Source organism: Perca flavescens, chromosome 15, assembly GCF_004354835.1.
Source record: "Perca flavescens isolate YP-PL-M2 chromosome 15, PFLA_1.0, whole genome shotgun sequence".
NCBI classification, from domain to species: domain Eukaryota; kingdom Metazoa; phylum Chordata; class Actinopteri; order Perciformes; family Percidae; genus Perca; species Perca flavescens.
The window spans coordinates 15546116-15571447 of NC_041345.1; the positions used below are offsets into that span (position 1 = coordinate 15546116).

Here is a 25332-nt window from a genome sequence, read left to right on the forward strand (position 1 = left end):
GCTACAGGGGCTGTCCCATGTCTCAGGGGTTCACAGAGTGGTTGAAAAAACAAGACTGTGATTAGATTAAATAATTAAAAGATTTTCATTTAACAAGACAAACAGAACACAGGCAGTAAAGGCATAACATCTAGCACACAGCATGTATGTTTATACACTTCAATTAGTTAAATATAGCAGTGCATTCTTTGACTATGGAGAACGTTTCCAAATCGTACTTCTAAAGCTGTTTTTCTGTTTGTCCCCCTTTTTAAGAAACGAAATGGTGTAACCACAATTTTGGCAAACTTAAAATCTTTTAAACTTGCAAATATAATGAAATAAACCATAAATATACACAAAACATACTTTATACGAGGCAATAATAATAATAATCATAATAAATAGTTTTTAAGTTAACAATAAGTTAAAACTACAAGCTTAAAGTCGCCCGAATAATACAAGTTTGTTGGCGCTATTTTGAATTTTTTCTGTTTAAATTATTTTATGTTGCAACAAAAGCTACCACAGACTTTTACAAACACAATTGAACACAGTTTGATTGAAATAAAAAAATCTAACTAAGTCTAAAATCTGCATACACTGTAAAAACTGCAACTAATTAAATAATGGAAGAAAAATAACAAACTGTACCCAATCAATGTAACCAAACATAATCTTTGACCCATGTGTGTACTCTATGGCAACATCAACAACACAAATATGCTAATTTAACAAGTGAGTCTTGATATGTAAATGAAATTAATAAATTACAGGAAAAATGATATTTGAAATTGACATGGGCTAAAACTGATGATATATTAGACAGTATTCCTTTCAAGGTCATTTAGAATTGCTCTAAGTCAGCCAATATGCATTTTGTTTGAGCTTGGATGGTCAGAGCACAAATTAGGGGCTGAGGAAGTGATTATGGAAATTTACTGATCAGACCTCTCATTGCTTGTTGGATTTTCTTAATGAGTCTGTTCATTTAAATTTTTTTGTCTGAACTTTTGCTCCTTTCACCATTCTGCAAACCTTTTCAGTGTGACGTTTAATTTCTTTTTTAAAAAATATATATCATTTGTTCTCAGTCAATATAAAAACAAAGCACATTGCACTTACTGTTCCATAGGAAAGTTTTTTTGTCTTTTTAAATGATTATTGTTGTTGCTCAAGCAGTGTAGTACTGTTTCCTGCCATGGTCCTTGGATCTCTACTGTACATCAGGTGTAGGTCTTTGTATAGACTGTGTATTGAAGGTCATTTTGGGCTGTGTGTTTGGTATGTGGGTTGTTTTTACTATCGGACATGGCTGGGTATACAACTCCAGCTGCAGTTCAACGTGACGTGTTATCTTGGTTGTTCGAAACGTCTGTCACTGGTCTCACCAAGTGCTCAGTCCGATGCTGCTAACTCTTGCAAATTTCTCAACCCAAAATAGCTAGATTAGTCCTTTATGTGGTCAGCTCTGGAAACGCTAGCAACAATCATTTAGAGTATTTCAGGGATGAAACAGTATGAGTCAGATCGAAAGATGTCAGAGTAAGTGGTGCAATGTTAACGGTTTGAAAGGATTAAATTGGTCACAAAACAAAGCGTATGATATAAATGTTGGGGGAAATACATTATATGGATGCAACCAATTTTTCCTTTGTCAAGAGGTGAACTGATTCATTGTAATTTATTTTAGATATGACTTATCATTCGGTGTGTGCATGAAATTTGTGCAAACGGTATTGCTTGCAACTGTGTAATTTTAGCATTTGGTCTAGTGGTTATAGGATTTAGAAATGCAAACTGATATGCGCAACTTAGATATATAAAAGTAATGATAACTGAAATTGTAGAGGGTCCTTGTTCAATAAATAACATAGATTTGTACAGCAATTACTCAGGGAATAATATAGTTAGTCTTAATTTATCCTTCTTGGTACTGACTTGCAAAGCAATTCTTTGGCAAAAATCAAATATATCTAATCATAAAGAATCATGCTTAGTGTTCATTATGAATCTGGATTACTGTTTGAATCTGCTTTTTACCTTTTTATTTGCAAGCAGCTGTTCAGTGTTTCAGCTGGGCAATGAGCTGGTCTCACTGCAGCTTTGTCTGGGATTCTCAAGTCAAAGAACTTCACTTCACTGCACCATCATTGAAGCAACACTGTACACAACTTCAGGACAAGAGATGAGTGTCTAAGCACTCATAAGTATAGATGTGTCTGTCAGGTTATACCCCCAAACTGTTTAATTTTACTTTTATTTTTTACATCAAATTTGTTTTTGTTAAGTTTGTTTCAATTGTTGTGATATGGTTGAACGGTTAAGTTTATACGAGATACAATGTTCCTTCGCCCCCTCCCTAAATCCCCACCCATACACCGCATGCTTATTCCCCCTTGCTCTGCAAAGATCAGAGGGTTTAAAATAAAGCCATGCGATGTCCCAATTTTCCAAGCTTAAGAATCTGTAAAAATTCAGCACATGGTCTTGTTCCTTTGTATGTATAAAAATAGATTTATCTCTAATGTAATCCTTTCAAAGAGATCGTCCTCTTTGGCTAACACAGCGTCATTTAGAAAAGCAAAAGCGAAAATGTCTTGAATATAGTTGACCTTATTTAATCTATGATCATGTGCACATGTCTTGATATTGAAAGACATTAGCTCTCCCCATGGTAAATCATAAGTCTGGTCTGGAACAGACGTTTCAACTCGACAGGTTGGCCTTAATGTTTCATCAAGGGTGCCATAAATAACTTTCATGCAATTGGGTTTGGGGATATTTTGAGAAATGCTATTTTTGTGGTAGTGCCAAACAGATCTGAAGCAAATAAATACCTTTCTGTTGTAAACAGAAGTATAATTATGACACTCATTTGCAGGCTTGATGTTGTACAGTCATCTTTTAAGAGGGTAGGAGTTCAAAGTTTCTGGGATGCTTTGAAGAGAATTGAGGGGTTTTAAATAAAACTGAGTAGCATTTGGCAAAGCTGGAGGAACTGGTAATCTTTCACCTCAAAAGATCAGTGATCATTTTAACGTTGCCAGATATTGCTCACACATGTGACTCTAAGTCAGTTTTATGTTTGAATGTCTCAGTCATTTGGAACTGCAGTCCTCTTAATCTGCTCTATGCATGTTGTTACTGTTTCACTGAATGGTAAAGCTTTGACCTCATTTATTGGAGGAGCTTCTATCTGTGCACTAGACTGAAGAATAATACCGGTGCTCTTGAGTTTTTGCTCATCTGGGTTAGTTCTCTGCAGACCAGCCTAGAACATTGTTCAGTCCATGGGGTGTGTTGTTGGGGTGACATTTTCTTCTAGTTACTTTTAGCAGCTACTTGGGTCGTAATCTTATTTAAACTATATAATTCCCTGCTTCCATTTATCTCAATTAATCTGGAGATTTAACCTGTCTTGAGTACAATAACATTCATAATCAAAGCATGTAGAAGAACATGTAGAAGAGAATATAATTTGCTCATCTTGTTTGCTTTTTCTGCTTGACACCAGATAGCCTTTCAGTTAAAGGGATAGCACACCAAATTATTGCTGACAAAGCCATGCAAAGACAAATGGCCTGTGGGTAATGTAAAATACAGGTGCAATGAAAAAATGATGCAAAAAGTGAAAAAACACCGGTATTTTCCTTTAACGTGGCTGTGTTATGGTGAAACTGTTTTCCCCTCGTACTCGTCACTCTCTCGCCCACTAGATAATTACTAATGAACACTGTCACCATGGGAGCACTGCCACTCTGCTCTGAGTTCACAGACAGTCTGCTTGTGTTGAATCCACCCTGAGGATAGATTATAAGAAGATTTTCATATTTTTCATGTTTTTGATCTAAATATATCTTCTAGTTATTGAAATGGGTTTCTGTGATACAGAAGTGTACTCTTAATGTTGTTTGGTGTGAGACTGTGAGGGAAAGATTGATTATGATGGCTTTTGGACTACTCTTTTCTGTGACCAGTATTCATTGGTTCGCCTAAATCTTATTGGGTCTGAGCTAACAAGCTCACAAAGGGTAGAGAAACTGCGTTTACGCTAGGCACCACCTAATGCAGGTCAGGAAACAGTAGTCAAAGTTTCTAGAAAATGCTTACATACTCGGCTATTATAACCACCTTAAATATTGAATATATAGTTATATTTTAATAGACGTATATAAGAGAACACTGTTTTTTAATTTCATTTTCTTTGATCTAAAAAAATCGCTGATTCAAAATGCCCAAGTGTAAAAAAGTGACTACATCCTCTCCAGCAAGATAATAGGAGAGATGGTGGGGTAAGAGTTTGGGTAAATTGCACATATTCGTTCATTTAAATTTTTGATCGTTTTGTTCATCAGTTGTCATTATTTGCCTGAATTCAATCAAAGCACTCAGTACACATTCTCTGTCACATTCGTTAGACTGTCTCCTAAATAGATAGCTCTAGCCCCTACCCAACAAACCAGCTACGTACCCCTTCTAATTAAATCCAGGCAAATATAGGGAAGGACTAGCATGTTGTGTAAAGAGAAAAGAAAAACTCCACTAGTGTGTTTGTTTGATACTCTGACTTGTGTATGCTTGCACGTATGGATATGTTTGGTTATGTCTGTGCGTGTATGCGTGTATCTGTGTTTGTGATAATATATTATGGATTTGTGTGAGAATGTGTCAGAGAGAGACTCAGTCCAGGCCCATTTAGAGTGATGGCACAGGGAGCTCAGGTTGCTCTCCCTGCAGATCGAAGGAGCTTGTGCCAGCAGCCTCTCTCTCAGGCCTTGTGCTGCTTGCTGGTCTTGAAGGAAACCTGCAGCACGCGGTCACCCAGGCGGTAGCCATTAAGGCTAGCGATAGCCATGGCAGCTTCATCGTAGTTGGTCATGGTGACAAAGCCAAAGCCCTTACATTTGTTGGTGGTGAAGTCACGTATGACCTTGACGTTGGTTACGGCGCCGAAAGGCCCGAAGAGCTGCCACAGGACGCTCTCGTCCGCCTCTGGGGAAAGGTTGTACACAAAGATGCACCAGCCAGCTCCAGTTGGACCAGTAAGGTTAACCCCCGCCAGGCTGGTCATGCTGTCAATGGTGATGGGGGAGAATCTGGGGAAGAGAGTAGGAGAGCTACCATGGGTGTCATTCTGAAGTTCCACACAGAATTCAGTTCTCTATACTGTCTTTTAAGGGCATGTATCCGTGAGAAATGATAAAGATTGTAGTTGGGTATGGAGTCGAGGGACACCATCTGCATCCCCTCTGCTGTGCAGTAAGTAAATATGTCTGGGCACCACAGTGGCTCCAAACTACCTGCTTTCATACAACATGACACTGTGTTCCCAGAGACACAGACACCCACACAATGTGCATATTTTCTTATTTTCTCTGCTGAACAAAGCCTCTGGAAGAATTAAACACATGAATCACAATGTTCAACAGAAATCACAGTATTGAACAAAACAGTAACCTAGAGAGGGATGAAGAGCAAATTGGAATCAAATCATACACAAACTGGAGCAAACAGAGGAGACGCAAACGGAATCTGGTATGTCCATGCTGGTGAAAAAAAGGGGACATTAAAGCAACTGAAACTGACAATGTTAGTTCATAAATAAATACATATAAATTATTTCTATTAATTAAAATAAAAGAACGAAAAGGTTAAACAAAGCCATGCCAGAATACCCTGCTGTTAGAAGCTTGCATCATTGCTTATTGAAATTACAGATAGTAAGTTGTTGTCTGGGCTGCTTCTGTACCATGGTTTAAATGGGCAGTGGGTATTAAGAATTATGGCCATTATATCTGATTTTGAGATGAAGTCAGCAGGTAGTATTCCAGGCACTTTGTTTGAGGTTTTATTTTGGCATGGATGCTTTTGAAAATACACCTTTGGCATTTACCTCTTGACTCCGTAGCTGGCGTTTAGTAAATTGTCGAGTCTGCAACGCAAGAGGGAGAATGAAGGGGATGCAGAAGTTAGTTATGAGATCTACAAGGAACGGGGGCTTTCAGTTAACATGTTGCTCCTTCACCAGCTGGCCTCCAGAGGGCATCCTTTACTGCAACGTAGTCCCAAACCATCAAACCACAAACTGATGGCGTGTAATATAGTCCTGTGAGTATATGTCTCAGCAGGTATTTATTGTTCATTGTGAGTTCAGTTGGTTAAGCTCCAAAATATATTCACCTTTAATAGTTTAAATGTAACAAATCCTGTATATCCTAGGCCATTTCACATACTGGTTAAAAATAATTATCCATACTGAGTATGAGCATTCCAAACTGAGAGGGTATCTACAATTGTTTGTGAGGTTCCAAGAAATATTACTGGGAGCCTTTGACTTTCAAACCTTTTGAACCTTTATTCAAAATTACCCATGTAGATGTGGCCAACATCTGGCAATGATACTCTATACTATACTTTATGATGCCTATATAGAATAGGCAAACTTTCACAAGTTCAGTATTATTCTTCTTAACCAAGATTTATTTAGCTTTAGTTTTTTATTGTATTTGGAAAAGTCTGGTCTCTTACATTGGTTTTGAGCTGCTATTTGGATCTGGTCCCTTTCCAAGTGAAGGGATCATGCTGCAGTTTAAAAGAGAGTCAGAGAAAAAGAGTGAGAAGGAGGGACAATGCAATATTGCCAATTCCTTCTGTACTGCAAAGCAATACTATTGCTTAAAGGAACATTTTACTAATAAGTTGTGTTAATATTGACAGAAAAAGTTGTGTTTTATTTGGAATGTTTTCGATTACACAATTTTCCTCATTATAAAATTAGACCACATTTGCTGATTTTGGGGTGGGCCTTCATTTGATTGGTTTTTCATTTTACTCTTAGCTGATATGAGGTTGCCAAAGGTTCAGTACCTGAAACGCTGAGTCTGGTGGTGCAAGGGCCCTGTGTAGCGGCGGGCAGCAGTCTGATACAGCTGAGTCAGTAAGGCCTGGCCTGTCTTCTGGCTGGGGTTGTTGGCGAACTTGACGGTGATGGGCTCAGCAGCACCCAAAGGCTTCTGTCCATTCAGACCTTTAATGGCCTCCTCTGCTTCATTCCGTTTGTCAAACCGGATGAAGCCCACTCCTCGTGATATGCCTGCTCCGATTAAGAATACAAAAAAAATGTTACTACCTTGGCATCAAGGACTGCTGCTGCCTACCAGTCTTTCATTCAGAGATGGAATGGCACTTTATGTCAGAGTGACAGAATGTGACGTGAAATAAGGCTATACCTGTGACTTGGTCCACTAGGATACGGGACGTGATGATGCGACCGTATTGGGAGAACAGCTGTTCCATGTCCTTCTGGCTCATAGTTTTGGGGAGTCCACTTACGTAAAGGTTGGCATCACGAATAGAAGCTGAGCTTGGCCGGGCATATGATACCTATAACACCCAAATAAAATAAACTAATAAGCGCATTATATTTGTATAACCCAAAATTAGTTCATCAAAGTTTTTCTCAGAGGGCCTAAATTAGAGAAAAGCAAACGTGTCAGCTTGAGGAAGATGTTAGAAAGACCTGATGCAACAGGAGTGAGTTCCCAACAAGTAGTCTTCATTTTGACTCCTACTGATTTCTCCTCATTTCCCCTCTCCACAGACCCAACTGTCTCTTTGCTATCTGTGGACCTAATCAGTGCCTTTAAGCTCACACTCAGCTACAATGAGACTGTCACAGACACATTATGATGACTGTACAGTAACAATTAGCCAAACTGATAGCAGACATCAGCTATCAAGCCCAAGTATCAGCTTTGTTTTGCACTGAAAAACATCAGCTCGAGTTGATGTATTTTCTTGAATTCACTTGTGACTTAATTAGTGCATGGACATTTTTGGTGCTTGTGTTTTTATATCCCTTATTGTTTTCTATTTTCAGAAAATTTTACATCTAGTACTGCAGAGGAATATCTGATTGATTGTAAAAGAAGTCATACACACATTCTTGTTTTGTGTTTATGGAAGCATGTGAACATGTGTGATAGAAAAAGTTCAGTGCATTGTTGGCAGTGCTGTGTTTGTGTGGTGGAGAGACAGAGTGAGTGTTGTCTGCGATAGGCTGAACACCCCTCCCTGTCCTGCCTTCTTCCTTTGTCTCTATCCTCTGGGGGAGAACAGCTCCACTGGCAAACAGCAAACAATGTTAAGTGCATCACAAGACTTGCAGGATCCTTGACAACTTTAAAACACTCTGTTCTCACACACACACACACACACACACAAAATTTATAATAGTAATAGTTACTATTACTATTTTTTTTTTAAATGTTTGTAGCTTTAAATTTGATTTGGCTTATTGCACAGGCACAAATAAATCTTTGATGCTAATTAAAAGGACTTGTATATTATCTTTCAGATGAATACAGGTGTTCTGATTTGATCCATCAGTACTAAGCACCAGTGTCTATTGTGTACACAGACGGACTGTATGAGCAGGAGGGTTGTGTGGTGCAGTGATTAGGGTGTTCTGGATGAGTCAGGGGGGAGTTGCTGTGTTCAGGGAGCAGTAGCTGCCCTATAATTAACCCTCTCCCTGTCGCTCCCACAGTACAGATGGTGCCTGAAGCCCATATGGCCTCTAATCCTGTCATTGGCATTCTGCTCTCTGAGCTACCCCCTACCCTTATACTGCCGCCCCCCTCCCTCACAGCCTCACCCCTCTCTTTTGAAGCCTCCTGCAAAATCAGAAAAATAAATCTATGCAATTGACCAAAAGAGTTATTTTCTACATCTGGTAAATAATGAAGTACTTAATTACAGAGTGATCTATGTATAGATACATCAAATAATTATTCCGTGTCATAACACAAGATCAACAATATAACAATAACAATTGTCATGACAATACATACTTTTTCTACTTGGTTGTTCCGGATTAAGAAGTAAATTCTTTTGTGCAAGATATTTCAATGACAATATACACAAATATTAACTATTTGTTCTTCCAAAAAGGAACCAAATCCAGTACTTGCCTTTTCCTGCTTATAGCTCGTTGTTTGATCAGTCACTAGTCAGAATTAACGTCCCTATTCATGGACAGCTGTTGGAAGATCACCTGCTCTGCTCTCTCAGAGATTCGATTTCTCAATCCTGCAGTTTGTCTCAATCTTTGATCTACTTTGATCAGGGGGAGGGGGGGAATGGAAGGAAGTGGTGTTTAATAATATGCTCCCTTTTTCCCTCATCTGATTTTGGGACAAAGAAGCCCCCTAATTAGTTTAGATTGGAGGCAGATGGGGTAACCAAGACTGACCCTAGTGCACCGAAGTCAGACTTCCTAATTACATTTCCATCACAATAACCTCTGCATGCTGTCCGCCCATTGCTTTCTGACCTCCACTCTCTCCTCCTCTTTTCACCCTTTCTCCCACTTCCTTTGTTCTGGCCACCGCTCCCCTTTTCCTCCTCCCCATTTTCCTCCCCTCCCTCTGTCACGTCTGTCACCACCTCTCTCAACCACCCCCACCCTCAAAATCTCCACTTCCTTTCTTTTTGTCTAGCACTTCTTCAAGAAGAAGATTTAAGAGTGTAGAGGTCTGCTCACCTTGATTGTTTTAGTCTGCAGTTTGAGACCATTGAGTGTGTTGATGGCCTTATCTGCATCATTTGGATCCACATAGTTTACAAAGCCATATCCCAAACTCTGACCTGGAGACAGAAAGAGCCACAATGGTTTCAGTGCTTCTCAAAACCAGTCGTAGTGATGATATTTTTTTCAACGGGGACAAAGTGTTGTACCTGTTATCTTGTCTCTGACTAGCTTGCAGGACTCAATCTCTCCAATGCTACCAAACAAACTTTTGAACTCTTCCTGGGTCATGTTCTGAGGCAGATAGTTGACGATCAGGTTGGTTTTGCTGTCGTCTGTAGAGCCATTGGTGCTAATGACTGGACCGTTAGGCAGACTGGTTCCGCTTGGACCGTTGGACACCTGGGTTTCCATGGTGCTGATTATCTGCTGAGAAAGAGGATGGAGTTAGATGCATAGGTCACAATGAGACATAACAGGACATAGTGGAGATATGGCTGTATAAATGTGCATGTGCTAATGTTTAAGATATAATACATACACACATATAAACTACACATGCACACACACACAAACACACACACAGACTGTCCACTCTGTCACTGTCAGAGGAAAAGGTCAGGAATCAGCATTGCTAAAATGGAGATGGATACACGGTCTGATTTAAAATCTCCCCTCCCCCACTTTTACCCCATCTTTCGCCCTCTCGCTCCCTGCCTCTGGTTCTGCAGATGTCACAGTCCCTTTTTCCTTACTCCTCCCCTCCCCCTACTCTCTTCCAGGGTCAAACACCATTACATCATTACACAGGGATGGATAATAGTGATGGTGGTGTGTGAGGCTGGGGGAGTCTGGGGTGGCAGGGGTTGAGATGACGGATAAAAAGGAGAGTGACAATATTGAATGGACTTTGTGCTACAAGAAATGAGGAATATCACGGTTTGGTAGAAAAAGGATTTGGGATTACATGTTTGCCATTCGGACTTTGTTCAGATTTCTTTGTGGTCAATTGACTTATTTTTGTAAATTTATTGAGGGTGTGGGTTAATGCACAGTATGGTGTTTGTATTGCTCTGAAGTACACCTTGATGCCTAATTTGATCCACAGGGGCTCCTTAATTGTGGTCAGAACCAAAACTTCCTGCTCCACTTTCACTTTCCCTTTTCTCACACTCTAGCTCTCTGTCTCTGGATCATTATTGGGTGAAATTTGTTGTGATGTTGCTTCGTGTGAACCTGATATAGCTGCACTGATTTGTTCAGCTGTTTGAATTAGAAAATAATCTCTAATATCCTAGGGTTATGTTATGTACTGAAAACCTGCAACAGTTTCAGGCATTCTATTAACAATCTTGTTTTACTTCCTATTTTATTGTGCACATATTGAATATAAGGACAGGCATTTTTTCACTTGCATCTGTGTTATTTTCATGTTCAAACATCATTAGATTAAATATTTGATTTCATATTATTGATATTGATTACCATGTTACATGTGTGTGCATTAGAATTTTGATGCATTTTGATTTTAATGCATATACAGTGTGGTAGTAATGCCATAATGTAAATTGCTTTTGTCACATTGTGGGTTTGAGATTGTTGGAGATCTTTAACTGGTGGCTGTTATGTATGTCAATAAGGCTAAATAAGTCTCCTCTAAAGCTCGTGGGGTCTCACAATGTAGTCCTAGGCAACAAAGGGACTTAAATAGTGAATCTTCAGAATTATTTCAAAAGTATATGCAGGGGATCTCCTGTCTTGATTAAGAAATATTGTAGATGTCATTGAACATAAACATATACTTATAACAGATGTATTTACTGGGCAATTAGCGCCTATGGCTTTTGCGATTATGTCCTCAAATAATGCATACCAATCTGCTTTTTTCCCCCAAAGAGGGGTATTTAAGTATTTTTCTTTGTTGGTTACCAAGGAATGATCACAACCAGTGATTTCTGTCAGGTTGTTAATTTCATTCACAGCTCACCATCTCTTGTAAATCCACAACCTTTTATGTTTGTATAGGCTCTATTTCTTTTGTCATCTATTTACTAAAATAATCATTACTTCAGACATTTGTGCCATTTCATGTGTTCTCTCTCCTTTCCCAGCATCTGTGAATGGGTCTGTCTAACCTGCCTCTTCTCATCGTCTCTGTAACCTGCTGTCTAGCTTTGAGTCTCACCTCAAGTCAGGTTGCCCAGGTAACAGCCCCTTAAAGACATGCATTGTAATGACTGAATGGCTTTCTTACTTTCAGTTTGTGTCTTTACTTATTAGGAGCAGATATACAGGTCAGACTTTTTCCCTCCGTCTATTAATATTATATGGCTTTGCAGAAGCAGGGAATATCAGTGAGTCAAATTGATAATGACAGGGGGAGAAAGAGCACAGTGACAGAGTTAAGACAGCCTAAAAAATAAAATACTATGCACAGAGGCAGTGCAACATAGATAGCAATCCGTCACACCATTTTGATACAAGGTTAAAACGCTTGCTGACTATGTTTTACATGCCACCGTGAATTATGACAGGATAAACACATGCTGACAAAAAAGGTGGAATCAAGCTATGTTGTATTTATTGAAATATTAACCTAGTACACTGTTGTGTGATGTGATACATCTGACTAACAGAAATACGTGCAACTGAATGTGTCCCAAATATGACGAAAAGTATTTTGAAGGGGAAAAAAAACATATTAGGGCAAATTTGACTCGCCAACTGAAATAACCCTCAACATGGCAGAACACACATCCCCAGTGCACAGTGTGAAGTTATATAATTCACAGACCCACTGTGTTTGGGCTGTGCACACCGAAAGTGTCTGACACAAGCAGTAACTAAGATTAAGATTTTCATACAGAAATAAACAGGAACAGCATGCTTTAAAGTTATTTGAAACATAGAAAATGATTGTTTCATCTTAAGGCATATTTCATATTGTATACCATCAACACATAACAAAATAGTCTAGAGTTTGGTTTGCAATAACCCAATTACTATGACAACGAGACAATAAATCCTTGAAGACTCGATGATGTAGCCTACAGTAGCATGAAAAATCCTAATACGCCCAGTGTAGATCTACTCCTCCAGACATTTTCGACTGCTGGAGACAATAAAAATGTCCACAACAGGAGTAGCTTCTAACCATGACATCCTGGGTGCAAATATGGCCTAGGTCTTTTTATTGCATATCATTGCCCCCTTTTTCTCAAAATATTTCTTGTTATCTATCTATTGAGGATGACAACATGCCATAAAATAATCTTTTTTTAAATCCTCTTTTAAAATTCCTAAAAGATGACAGTTGTTAGGGTAGCACTAAGTGTACCACACTGCTTTTTCTCTATTTTGGGGTTCTGTGAGATCTCCCTAAATATTTAATGTACTGCATCAGCATTGCCCACACATGGTCCCAGACTTGCACGCAAGCAAGAGCCCTGCCTCCTCTGCCAAACACATGAACCCAGACTTGCACGCAAATAAGAGCCCTGCCTCCACTGCCAAGCACACGTACCACCTACACTGTACACTATTAAATTACAAAACACAGAAGCATTACATGACTAAATGTAAATGCAGTCAGTGTTCTCTGTCTTCTGATGCCTCTAACCCGCTTTTCCCAATTCATTTCTGCTCCAAATGCAGCACAGCACTGGAGGCTATAATGTACAGAAGAATAATCGTCTCCCAGTTTAAGTCATAACATGAGATTTGCCACGTTAGGCTACATGTTACAATGCACTGATGCACATCACAATTTGAATGTGAGATATGACATAGTCACCACCATCAGTATTTTTGTTTTGGCATGCAGTGTTTGGGAATTTTAGGCTTAGTGTAGATTTAGATTCACTTGCTGTATGTGTGTAATAGGCCTATATGTATTTTGTTATCTTTGTGTTAACAAAACTATTCATCAATCAAAATGAACACTTATTTCTTTAAGAACACTAATGATAATGATTTCTGCTTTTAACGCATAACCTTGTCTGTAGTCGACATTATACTGCATTATATAAAGATTTTTTTTTTCTGGAAGACATGAATCAAAACTGAATGCTAGGCTGAAGTGTAAATGAGCCCTCTAAATAACACAGATTACAGGATTATCCCAAACAAAGGGCATTAGCCACACTCTCGGCAGCTTTAGGGATCATGGTGGCAGCTGTAAAACAACAGAACGACAGGAGTCACAGCCCATGTCAGCCATGCATTGAGGCTCCTATTCTACGCTCCACGGACTAAAAATAAAAAGATTCCAGCTCTTTGATTATGTGCTGCTTTGATAAGATGGGGGCAGACAACGTTAAAGGCTCAGGGAGACAAATCTGTCCTGCAAGTCCTTGTAGCATGCGGGGCGCTATCCAGCGTGCTGAAAAAGGGAGTGGCTTTCAGACGGTCTCACAGAGGCCCGTGAATCCAGCAAAGACCACCGAGTGGCTTTATTTTATATTTCGTTGGCTTTAAAAATGTTTGAATTCGTGTAATTAAGAAATAAATGACAAATACGGCTATTCAAATATGGCAGACGCAAAACATAATCCCTCGATTTCTCTGCTTCTTTATTTAGCCCCCTTTTTTTAAAGCCAAGACTTGTGAGCTCTGCAGGCATTCATGAACCGGAGCGCCTTTTTGCTGAATAAACGTATTGAAACGACCAAACAAAAGAGCCACCCGTTCCTCCTCTTCTCTCTCGCAGAGGCTATGGCAGCACTATGAATATTAATGTAAACAGTGGCGCTTTGTGTCGTGGCCAGGGGCTGCAGGATTCCGGGAACAATGACTGTTACAGTTGCCAGCCACAAGTCAAAAACGCCATCGTTGGTCAAATAAAAAATCACCAATCCGAAATATTTATTTGCTGGCAGTTTCTAATTAGTGGTCTTGTATTCAGTGATAGTTGTATTTAAAAAGCCACATGGCTTCAACTCGGCGAGCTTTGGCGTTTAGGATATAAGGCGAATGGCCACTATTAGATATTGTCAAAGGAATTAATGTTTTTCCATAACAATCATAAAATTATCAATCAAAATTAAAAGTCGTATGTACCCTGTTAATGATGAATGAAATTATATGATCGACATTTGTTACCTAAAAACATGAACACGAGATACATTTTGCAGTCTCAGAGATCTCTCGCCTCTTTCTTCCCTACAGGCTTTATATTTGTTACTGATAATTACATGAAGTCGTTGGCAACAGGAAGCAAATCACCGCTTACATAACATAATGACATCTCACATCTCATAGGCTATAAGTTACAGGCCATGTCTTAACTGTAGGAATATAACGCAACATGAAGCATTTTAATCGTTTTATTTTGGACAGAGAATATATGTGTCCTCTAACCCTTTAAATCATCAGCCAAAAAAGATCTAGGCCTACTTTTAATTCTGATTTTTTTAACTTAACACCAAACAACTGTTTAGGCTGGTTTACAGTAATGGCCTCGGCTGCCCTTGTCCTTGAATTGTGTAAGTGCCTTGGATAGGTTATCTGACTCGACGCTTTTATTTGCTTGGCACTGCGGTACGGGCACTGAGGACTGCGGACCATGTGGAGGGGAGCTACAGCCTCTGTCGGTGGGATTCTGTCTATGGGCCTGCAAGGGACAATAGGTAGCCTAATGTACAACAAAGAGAAAATAAATATGCGATTAGAAATGTGTGAAGTGGACAGTTCGAGCCTTACAGATGATGAAACAACTTGCTGTCCACCTTCATTTTATGTATTTTTTTCGAGGCAATATTCGATTTCAAATTCAGTGAAATGAGATCAAGTTGTTCATGGGCCCAACTGCCTCTTTCACATCCTGTTCCTTCAATGTGTTAAATAATATATCTTGTGTTCCTACTATTAGTCATAGACCGAACAGCCTAGTATTTTACCATGTGTAGGCTACATACAATTCCAACTCTTATTGATAATTTCATAATTCCAAAAAACTAAACTAATAAAATAGTTTAGGGATTTTGTCACTTTATAATAAGCCAGGGTTTTTAACACTGGCATGTGATTTTAAGATTGGACAGAGCAGCATCCACGCTGATTATTGGTTTTATATTTATTTCCTGGCTTCTATAATTTAATGTACATGTGTCTAAATTACTCTGCTTAAATAAACAACCTGCTGTCAATCGTAGAGCATGTCAAGAGTCAAAGCTGAGTAGGCCTTTTGAGGCTTAAGGCCCTCGTCTGGTGCTTAAGTCCAGCAGAGACACGCCCAATCCGGCGTTGGTTCAGACCAAAGCTAATTTATAACCGCTCACATCTCCTTTTATTCGACACGCGCAACGCAAGCATGGCCATCTTGTACGTATGCGATGTGATACTTGGAGGAAATGCGCTTAAAATGGAGATGTCCGTGCGCGTCCTTGCGGCCTCTGAGATTTCCAGCCCATTTACTCGGTTGCATCGCAACGACAACCATGAGGAATTTGGACTTTGTCTGATTCAATGCAAACCAATGGATGCGTACCCCCCCCTCCCCACCCTCCCGGAGTGACTCGACCCTTTTTTCTTTTGCCTTGCTGGATGGGCCCTCAGCCTCCTAAGCATCATGTTTTGTCTCACATCCCGTTTCCAGCATCCTTGTGCTGCACCAGGCAAAGAAAGCAAGTCCTCCCCCCCCCAATGACGCCTCAACGACTCTCTCTAACTCAGCACTGTAATCCTGCGGAATTCCTTAATTTTGACTCCTGCATCATTTTGGAAATATAATCTAAGCTTCGACATTAAAGCAGTTTAAGTCGCAGTGATACAAAAACGTAAAGGCTGTGCTATCTAAAATGGCAGGATAAAGACTTTAGCCATGATGACTGCAGGCTGGAGCGCAGCCGGCATGGCGCATCCCTCAGTATGAGATTACTAATTGCCACTATCGATCGTTAATCTTATTATAATAATACGGCAGTGCATTTGTGACAAAAACATAGGACTAATCCCAAAGATCCTCTATGTTTTGGCATGTGGGCATAGCCATGGAGCTCTGTTTAAAATGATATTTGTCTCCACTAAAGATATATCAGTAGGAAATAAACGTGTATAGCTACATCACATGTGTACATGCATTGTAATGCATAAGAAATCCAACATAAAGAGACTGAGATACAATAAAAGCATGCTGCTACAACATCCCCTTCACAAATATAAGAGAAATGGAGTCATACGTACAGTAACCATTCTTGACGTACAATGAAAGAAATCTAGGTCCTTCTTTCCACTGGTCTTGAAGCTGGAGGCTGAGTCTATATATGCTCTTCGGCCTTTCTATTATATGGCCGTAATGTTCTGTCAGGAGTCCAAATGAAAATAAAAAAAAATAAAAAAAGGAAAAAAAATACAATCTTCGCCAGGGAATCTCAGCCCTCTGAGATTGTAGGTGTCCTCTATAGGATGAAAATGAGGAGATAGGGGTTTTCTACTGGATGATGATGAGGGAGAGCGTTCTCTCCGAGTGGCGTGGGCGATGGTTCAGAAAAAAGAGAAGCAGTGATCCTCAGCAGGGTGTGTCCAGGGGAGGGTGTTCTGGTTCTCCTGTTTTATGTGTAATTCCCTGCTCCTCTCACAGTCTCCTTCTGTGCCTCTGCTGCAATGTTCTTCTTTTATGCGTCCTCCTGGCTGGCAGAGCGAGCTGCTGATTGGCTAATTGTGCAGGGAGGGTACTACATGGCAGCCATTGCAATGCGCTCCTCTCCCATTATCCCCTTCAGGAGAGATCACCAAGAGTCCCCCCTCCCCTTGCTCTTCCATCCCTGCCCTTCCATCTCTACACTCCCTTTTTCTTGCTGCCCTTCCTTTCTTCCTGCCCCCCTCTTCACATACACACACACACGCAGAGCGGAGTGAATAGGGCTCCACCTGCACTTTCAGAGCAGATGGGTGAAGCAGAAGACAGCAGACTTGTCTCTCTCATTCCCCACACTTTGCATTCACTTCTCCCTCAGCACAGCCCCTTCCTTTCTCTCTTATTCTCCATTTAGGTCTGTTTGAAACCATAGCAAACAACTTCTCTCCTTAGGCCTTTGTCTTTGCAAATAAAAGCAATTTTGAGTGTAGATCGACAGACTTTCTGAGTCCACATTCTCGGCTGATAATCACAGAAATAAAGCAATAGGAAAAATGCACACAATATGTAATAATTAGGTGTGAATTGTGGCAACAAACAAAGCATTCAATCCATAATCTAACTAATGAGTGGGTGATTTTTGGCCCTCTCATATGCAAGGCAGATGGCTAGCTATAGGGTCAGGTGCAGACATGAGAATAACAGATTAGATGCTCCCTAAATTAATTTATGTCTATTCAGTGAAAAGTTGAAAAAAGGTGCAGTTGCAACTCAGATTAGGCTGTGCTGAATGATATCTTTTCTTTGCTTTTTGAACAGAAACGTGGCCAGCAGTGATTTTTGTCTTACTTTACGACATCCTTGTATCCCCTTCCTGAGGAGTTCTCATTCCTCTTTGCCCACCTCCTGCTGCTCCCTCCTGTGTGGTGAGTGCTCACTGAGACATGCTGTTTGGGCTCATCTATAATGCATCCCCTGCCCCGGGACATCATGTGTGACAAATGACCTATTTCTGTGCAGACCCCCATAGGGCCTTGACCTGGGGGGGTGGGTGTGCGTGCGAGTGTGCGTAAATCACTGTATGTTTGTTTATTTGTCTATGAGTCTAAGGTTGCTGTTCACGTGAGGAAGTGAGATGATGAAGGCAGTTTGTGCTTTTGTATCTAATTATTTTTCTTTAATGTCGATGAGTGGAGAAGTGGTGCTGATGTGAGTCCTTCTGCAACAACAATCCCTTTCTCTGCTTTGCTCTCCCTAACTGACCTTGAGGAATCCGTAGACACTCTGGCTGTAAGGAGTGATGGTGTCAGGGAGGAAATTGTTTGCATTATTGACACTGACCACTTGCCTTTGATGGATTTGTGGATGGTGATCAGATGAAGATCAGATGCAGATCTAGTACTGGACATGCAAATAACTAATTTCCTCGTACTGTATGTCTCTTATTGTTTGTCCTACCTTCCCAGTCACTCTTGTTTACCCCCTCTTTCTTTCTGTCATTGTCCTGCAGCCCTCTTTCAGTCAGATTCTGAACATCAGCCCTGTCTGATATTTTACATAATTGCCTTACATAAGTAGCAAGCTCGGCTCAGAGCTTGGATGATATTAGTGGAGATGAATATTGCATGAGGAAAGCACTCGTTAAGCGTTAATAAGAGAATAGAGATGGAGCCCCACTGTCAGTCTGTCTTAACCCCGCCCCCACCGTTCTGTCAAGCAGTGACTCAACTCAGCCTGGATGTGTTGGAGGCTTTGAGTCAGTTTGTTAGAAAGGGAGAAAGAGAGAGAGAGAGAGAGAGAGAGAGAGAGAGAGAGAGAGAGAGAGAGAGAGAGAGAGTGTGTGTGTGTGTGTGTGTGTGTGTGTGTGTGTGTGTGTGTGTGTGTGTGTGTGTGTGTGTGTGTGTGTGTGTGTGTGTGTGTGAACGTCTAAGAGGAGATGGCGAGATTTGGTCATTAGGTGCTTGTGTTTTTTCCGTCTTTGTTTGCTGAATAAAAGCGGCTCTTGTAACACAAAGGCACCCAGGTCCGTCACCTGACTGCAGCCCCACTTACAGTTCACACTTAATGTGAATAAATGGGCTTAATTGTGGCCCCTCATTAGAGCCCTGGTTAGATGCACGGCAGCTGAATTCTCCCAGTGGTAAGAGGGCATTTGAAGCGCCTATTGTATATTGCTAAATCAAAGGATCAAGCATCGGTTTTGCTTAAAAGTCTTTTTGTTATTCTACTGATTATTGTCTTATTGTTAAGGTTTCCTTTACTAGTGGTGATTAGGACTCTTGTTGCAGTGGTCCTTTTCTCTTGGCATATCAAGGAATGCTACTTGGTGCCAGAGGGATGAACTCTAAGAATTTACAAAATTAGTTCACAGATTTTGAAGTTCATCAGCCTACATAGAAGAAACATTCTAAGCACTGCTAACTATGCAGCTATAATAGAAAATAAAATAGGATCAGAAAAATGCACGTGTTTCATAGCATTTTTAATTGTAATTATACTGTTTTATCTATGCAGTACCATCAGAACAGCAATAATATGCCAGTAGTACAAAATGTAAATTACATATTCATTATGTGTTTGAACTATAGTAAATTTGTAATGATACTTAACTTTGTAAATTGCAAAAACCCTCCAGGTCGGAATTCCTTAGCCTAGCCTTTTATGTTTCTCGTCTCTGTTATTCTTGTAGTATTACGTCAAAATAAATGCCTGTTGCCATTGCCCTGCGGTAAGGCAGTGGCCTTGTGTATTTGTGAGGAGGAGAGAGAGTGACACTATGACAGTGTATCTGGGGGATGGGTAGGATGATTCAGCCTCAGGTCTGGTTAATTCAGTGCTCTCTCCACTAGGCCTGGATCTTGGCAATTCAGGGTTTTGTAGCAGCAGCAGTCAAGCAGTTATTGCTTTTAGGAAAGGATCCAGAATTAAATTATCCTCTTTTTATACTGACATTTGTTGATAATGGCAACTAGCCTAATTCAACCCTTTATGTATTATTTGGCAATTTTTTGTGGTCTGCCTCATGGGTTCACTCTTGCACTTTCTCTCTGTCTCTCTCTCTTTCTCTCTATATCTTTCTCTCCCTCTGTGTCTGGATGTGTTGTCTCTGGGCTATTATTAGAGTAGACAGGCTGGTGGGAGGAAGTCTCTGAAGTAGACACTCTTGTCATCTTTTTATTTATGAATTATATTTTGCTTTCCATGTGCCTGTTTTATTCTCTGTGAATAGTTTTCTATATTTTGTTTGTTTGTATTAAATGCAATATGAGATATGTTTAACCTTTTCAGGCAATGTGTATGTGCCACATTCTAATTATTTGATTAAAGTAAAATATTGAGGGGCTGGTATATATTATCATGTGTTATAATCGTAATATCTGTGCCACCTTTGTATGTTGCTTGAGTGTGTGCATGAATGTTCATGTGGCTTTAAGGTTGGGTGAAGCAGGACTAAACTCCTTTAAAGAGACCATGTTTTACTGTAAACCTTTTTAAATATAAAGCCATGGTTATTAATCTTTAATTTTGTCCTGTCTGAGTTGGTATCTAGGGAGAGACCTTAAATACATAAAGCTCTTAGACATTCTCTTTGTTTTTTTTCTCTCGCTCCGTTTCCTGCTGCTTTCGTTCTATCTGACATGAACAAAACACACAAGTGAAAGACACAAAACGAATAGAAGAGGTACAAGTATGCCTGCTTCTGTTCAGCTGAGCTGTTTTTAGCTTCATGAACTATGTAAATGGCCCGACTTTAAATAAACAATAAATAATATAATAATAATAATAAACACATTTCCTGCCTCAACCTGAAATGTACTCATTGTTCTTTCATGTAGAATTAGTTCCATGTTTACTTGACAGAGAAGGAGTAGATCATTAGATAGATAATGCGTGCTGTCCAAATGGAATATGACAATGTTTCCTAGAGAAACTCACTGGTTTAGCTATTGCAGTCTATTTTCTCCCCCTCCATCTTCATCCTTCCTCTTCTCCTCTTTCAATCTCTTGCTCTCACTCCGTGTAGTCCAGCTCTCTCCCCATCATGGCCCTCCCCCGTTTCAGTAACAGGAGACTCGAAATCAATAGCACATTAGTCTGGCCGGAAATTCTTGTGGAATTAAATATGAATGACTGAGATTGCAGCTCTACCTGCTGCTAAGAGAGATGCATGATGGCTCTTGGGGATATGGGTTTTAGCTTTTTGTTCCTCCCTCCAGTAAACAGCCGAGCCATTTTGTGCTGTTCTTTTATCTTACCGGATCACTGGGCTGTTTTGTCAGAGATCAGTATGCAGCACTGTGGACTTCGATAGGTATTGTCAGGGTTGTCGTTTGGTCCTCGGCATTGAACAGTGACCAGTATTGTATAATTTGATAGAGCAAATGGGATCGTTGACGTCACAGAGCTGCGACAGCTCAGGAGGCAAGAAGAATCAACGGGCCACACCCATCCTCCAAACACAGAAGCAGCACCATTTAAATATGAAAGAGCTCTCTGGTTATTAACAGATTGCATCTTACTTTTTTCCAGTATTTCCTCCACAATATGTGCTGTCTCTTTCATTAAGCTTTCAGGTTTGCTGCTTTGCACATTCATTGTGGAACTTTTTACATGCAAATTTGTTACTTGGTCATCTTCCATTTTCATTAACTGGTTAACTGTGTAAAGTGCAACAATTTCTTTGAACATGCTGTTTGGCTTTAAGCATAATTTGCAAGGTGGTAGGAGAGTGCTGGCTTGTGGGAGGAAAGTAATATGAGACAAAATGACACTGCGTACTGTATGTTTCTTGGAATTGGTAGAGGCTTGGGCACCAGTAAGCTAATACACATAGATGATATAGCAGTAGATGTATTTGTGAGCTATATTTCATCCCATCAGAGATGAAACGGTTTGTGACAGATGGAGTGATATTGTTCCCCTGTACAGCCCATGAGTGCGGCCCCTCCTGCTTTCCCTCCCTGACAGATGTAGGGGAGGACCACAGTGCACTCCTCTTTCTTTCAATTGATTTGGGTGCTTGAACCCTTAGGGACTGGAGGATGGGGGTGGTGGTAATGGTGATGGGGGTTTATTTGTTTCCTGCAGCAAAGAACCTGTGAAAAGTCTAAAGCAAGTGCTGTAAAGAACTCCTAAACATATTATATCCATATATCTGCATATATTCAAACATGGAGCACACTAATAACAGTGTGCTCTGTGCACTGCACTGAGTGGAGCTGGAAGGTGTTTCCATAAATCTTGGTTAGTGAGTGACAGCATAGCATGCATCCATGCATGTAATGTAGGCAGAGGAGAAAGTGTGGCTGTGCATAATGGTGGCTATGTGCTGTCCAAGATACATTCAATTGATTCTTTACAGCTTATCAGTTAATAAGCATACAACTGCAACACATTTGTCTTGTGTCTGATAAGTTCAATATACTGTATTATGGCTGTATGAGGGTGAACACCAAGAGTTGTAGGCTTGTGTGTTTTGTAACAAGTAAGCAGATTTTAAGTGATTCAGCAGTGATTACCTTTAGCCCCCCTAGCCCCTCAACCCTGACTGTAGGTTCAACACTAGGAGACATAACAGCTGTCTTGGAGCAGATGTGTCCTATTGCAACACCTCACTCTCTGTCCCTGGAAGGGAAAGGTCAAGACAGGGGTGGAGATCGAAGCAGAGATTCTCCTGAAGATGCTACATGTTGATGCTTTGAGAGAAACCAACAAATGAGCATCTGCCTGCCCCTTGTATAGGACACCCCCACAGGACAGAGATTATAATTAGCATAATTGATTACAATATTCAGTCTGGTGTAATTCCTCCATCCTGCTTTAAAAGCAGCTAAACTATGAAGAGCTATAAGGAATATGATTGATGAATTTATTTTTACTTAAAAAAATGTATGTCAAACCCTAACTTTTTATCTTCAAACAGTAATTGCATGTGGATTTTTTTCCTTCTTGTTGGTAATTCTTTTTCCTTTTTATCCAAAAGATAGATTGTGGGGTTGTTCTTCTTTTTTAGGAGTTAATGTTGTTAAAGTTTTTCCTGCTGGTAGAGTAACGTCCTGGAAGCAGACCCCAGTAAGAAAAGTGGTTAATGATTTTAATAGGACTCCCTGGTGGGGTGGGGTGGAGAGGGGACGTGCCCTGGCCACGGGCGTGTGGCGGCGGAGCAGGTGGATGACGGGCAGCTGAGTAGTGGGCTCCAGAGGGGGAGTGGGGCCTCCATTTTGGAGGACTCTTGGGGTTGAGAGAAACCCTGAAAAAAGGCAACCCCATCTGGAACTGAGGTGGGGGCTCTGGTGTGAAAGAGATCTAGTGGGTGGTGTCTGACACTCTCTTTTGTTCTTTGGTAACACAGCAGTGATGGTGGTGGTGGGGGCTCTCGCTGCCGTGGGGGCTGGGCGCTCAAACAATAGTGCCGATCTAGGAATTGAAAGCCTTCGATGAACAGAAAGGCAAGGAAGCAGGCAGGGAAGGTGCAGACAGAAGGATAAAGCAGGCATGGGTTCAGCCCACTTATAGTACAACTATACAAGGACGCTTCAATGTCACACAAACACAATACTGTATATGTGAATTCTTATTGAAATGTTCATGGCAAATATTTACAAATGTATTTCTTCAGGTTAGTTTAATTGGATATGTCTGAGATGCATGTTCATATGATGCCTGGAATGAGAGCAATATTATATTTCGTTAACACACCAATAAATTATGAAAAGCACCATTGCACAATAAACTAGAATTTGCTGAAGCTTGGAGCAGCAGAGAAAAAAAGATGAGTTTTGGCATTGGGATGGAAGCGTGCCTGTATAGGGGGTGGGATGGAGAGCGTGAGCTTCATTTATTTTCATTAGCCTGCTGTGAGCTCTGATGCTGCTTTGACTGCTGCTCCATGCATAAACATATATCCCTGAGATGTCTGTACTTGCTTGGCTACAGCCAAGCCTCTGTCACACAAGGTTCATTTTACCTCTGTTTCCCCTCGTTCCACTTTTCACATCCTTCCTATACAATTCATGCCATTCATCAGCCATCTCGCAGAGGACAGCCCGAGTACCTGCAGCAGCTCTCCAGGGTGCTGAATGGGACGACTGTGGGGTAGAAGTAGTGAGCCGTGGGGGGAAAGGGCTGCTGCAGCAAGCATTGCTATATTAATTCCTCATAGTAGGCATGGGGGTATGGAGTGATTGCAGGCAGGGAGGAGGGAGATGTAGACCCGCCATTACAATAAACTGACAAGTCCTCCATTAGTGGGAAGACACACAGACAATGTCATTCCTCATCGGCTCAAACAGACAGAGATAGGGCCTGTCAAATAAACAGTTTCTAACGTATTTGTTTTACTCGGTTTAAAGAATCCATAATCCTTTTATGGCTACTAGTTTAAAAAATGTAAAAAAAATAAATAAAAAGATTATAGTAATTGTCTCACTAATCTGACTTTCAGTCACTGTTAGGCAGTAGGCCAGTAAACAAAGCTGTAGCTGCTATTTCTCATATCCTTGTAGAGGTCAAATTTGAGGACTAAAATCTTAATCAAACACTGATGAGGCAATTGGCTTTCTTTCTTCTCCAACCATGGTGAACAGCCCCATCTGCTGGTGTGGTCTCGGCTCTGTTGCCTTTTAGAGATGATGATGTTGTAGTGCAAGCAGTCCTCTGATGTTGCCATTGTGCATTTGTTTTCTAATTACATTAACTTGGCATGAACAATAGGACCGTTTTTTGAGCTGTAGCTGACGAAAAAAACGTCAAATCCTGTTCCACTCAAATAGATTTTAACGCCAGTTGGTTTTATGAGTGTCAAAGTCATGTTGTCAAAGTAAAGAAATCACCTCTAAAGAATGACATTGTGAGAACGTCGGGCTTGAAACTTCTTTGTCATGCTTCCTAAATTTTATGCAGAAATGAAACCAGTGAAACCCTAAACTGAGGTGGATATGCGCCATTAGCAGGTTGCTGTAAACCGGTCAGGTGAGATTTCTGCATGAACAGATGGTGGATATAGCCACCTAGTATCCTACAAGCTGGTCACATTAATGGAGACAAGTATTGTAAGACCGGAAGTGAAATACATGACATTCCAAGGCGCTGTGACATTCAAACACATCAATACGCTCATTTAAAAATGGCTATATCGCCGTAAAAGTAGAATCTAAAATATATTCTACAAAACTATTAATATTGTTGCGTATACGTTTATTTAAAAAATCGTAATAAAAGCAAATCGGATTTTATTCTGTATTTT

At 40.4% G+C, this 25332-nt stretch overlaps 1 protein-coding gene across 3 annotated transcripts; it reads right to left on the bottom strand.

Moving 5' to 3' along the window:
- Positions 1–4750: 4750 nt before the first annotated feature.
- elavl3 (ELAV like neuron-specific RNA binding protein 3) lies at positions 4751–16702 on the bottom strand. Of its 3 annotated transcripts, none has more exons than XM_028599894.1 (7): positions 16694–16702; positions 9721–9937; positions 9527–9630; positions 7212–7365; positions 6850–7078; positions 5876–5914; positions 4751–5078 (listed from the first exon to the last, which is right to left on the bottom strand). In XM_028599894.1, exons 1-7 carry the CDS (start codon positions 16700–16702, stop codon positions 4751–4753), a joined length of 1080 nt encoding a protein of 359 aa, XP_028455695.1. The 3 variants fall into 3 exon arrangements, with proteins under 3 accessions (XP_028455695.1, XP_028455697.1, XP_028455696.1); XM_028599896.1 differs by lacking the exon at positions 16694–16702 and adding an exon at positions 5283–5285 and having other exon boundaries at positions 6850–7075; positions 9721–9934; XM_028599895.1 differs by lacking the exon at positions 5876–5914 and having other exon boundaries at positions 6850–7075.
- Between the last annotated feature and the right edge of the window lie 8630 nt (positions 16703–25332).

Coding starts and splice junctions, on each gene's coding strand:
- elavl3 (XM_028599894.1), bottom strand. Junction 9,631..9,720: donor AGTCAGAGACAAGATAACAG/GTACAACACTTT, acceptor TTCTGTCTCCAG/GTCAGAGTTTGGGATATGGC. Junction 7,366..9,526: donor TGCAGACTAAAACAATCAAG/GTGAGCAGACCT, acceptor TGGGTGTTATAG/GTATCATATGCCCGGCCAAG.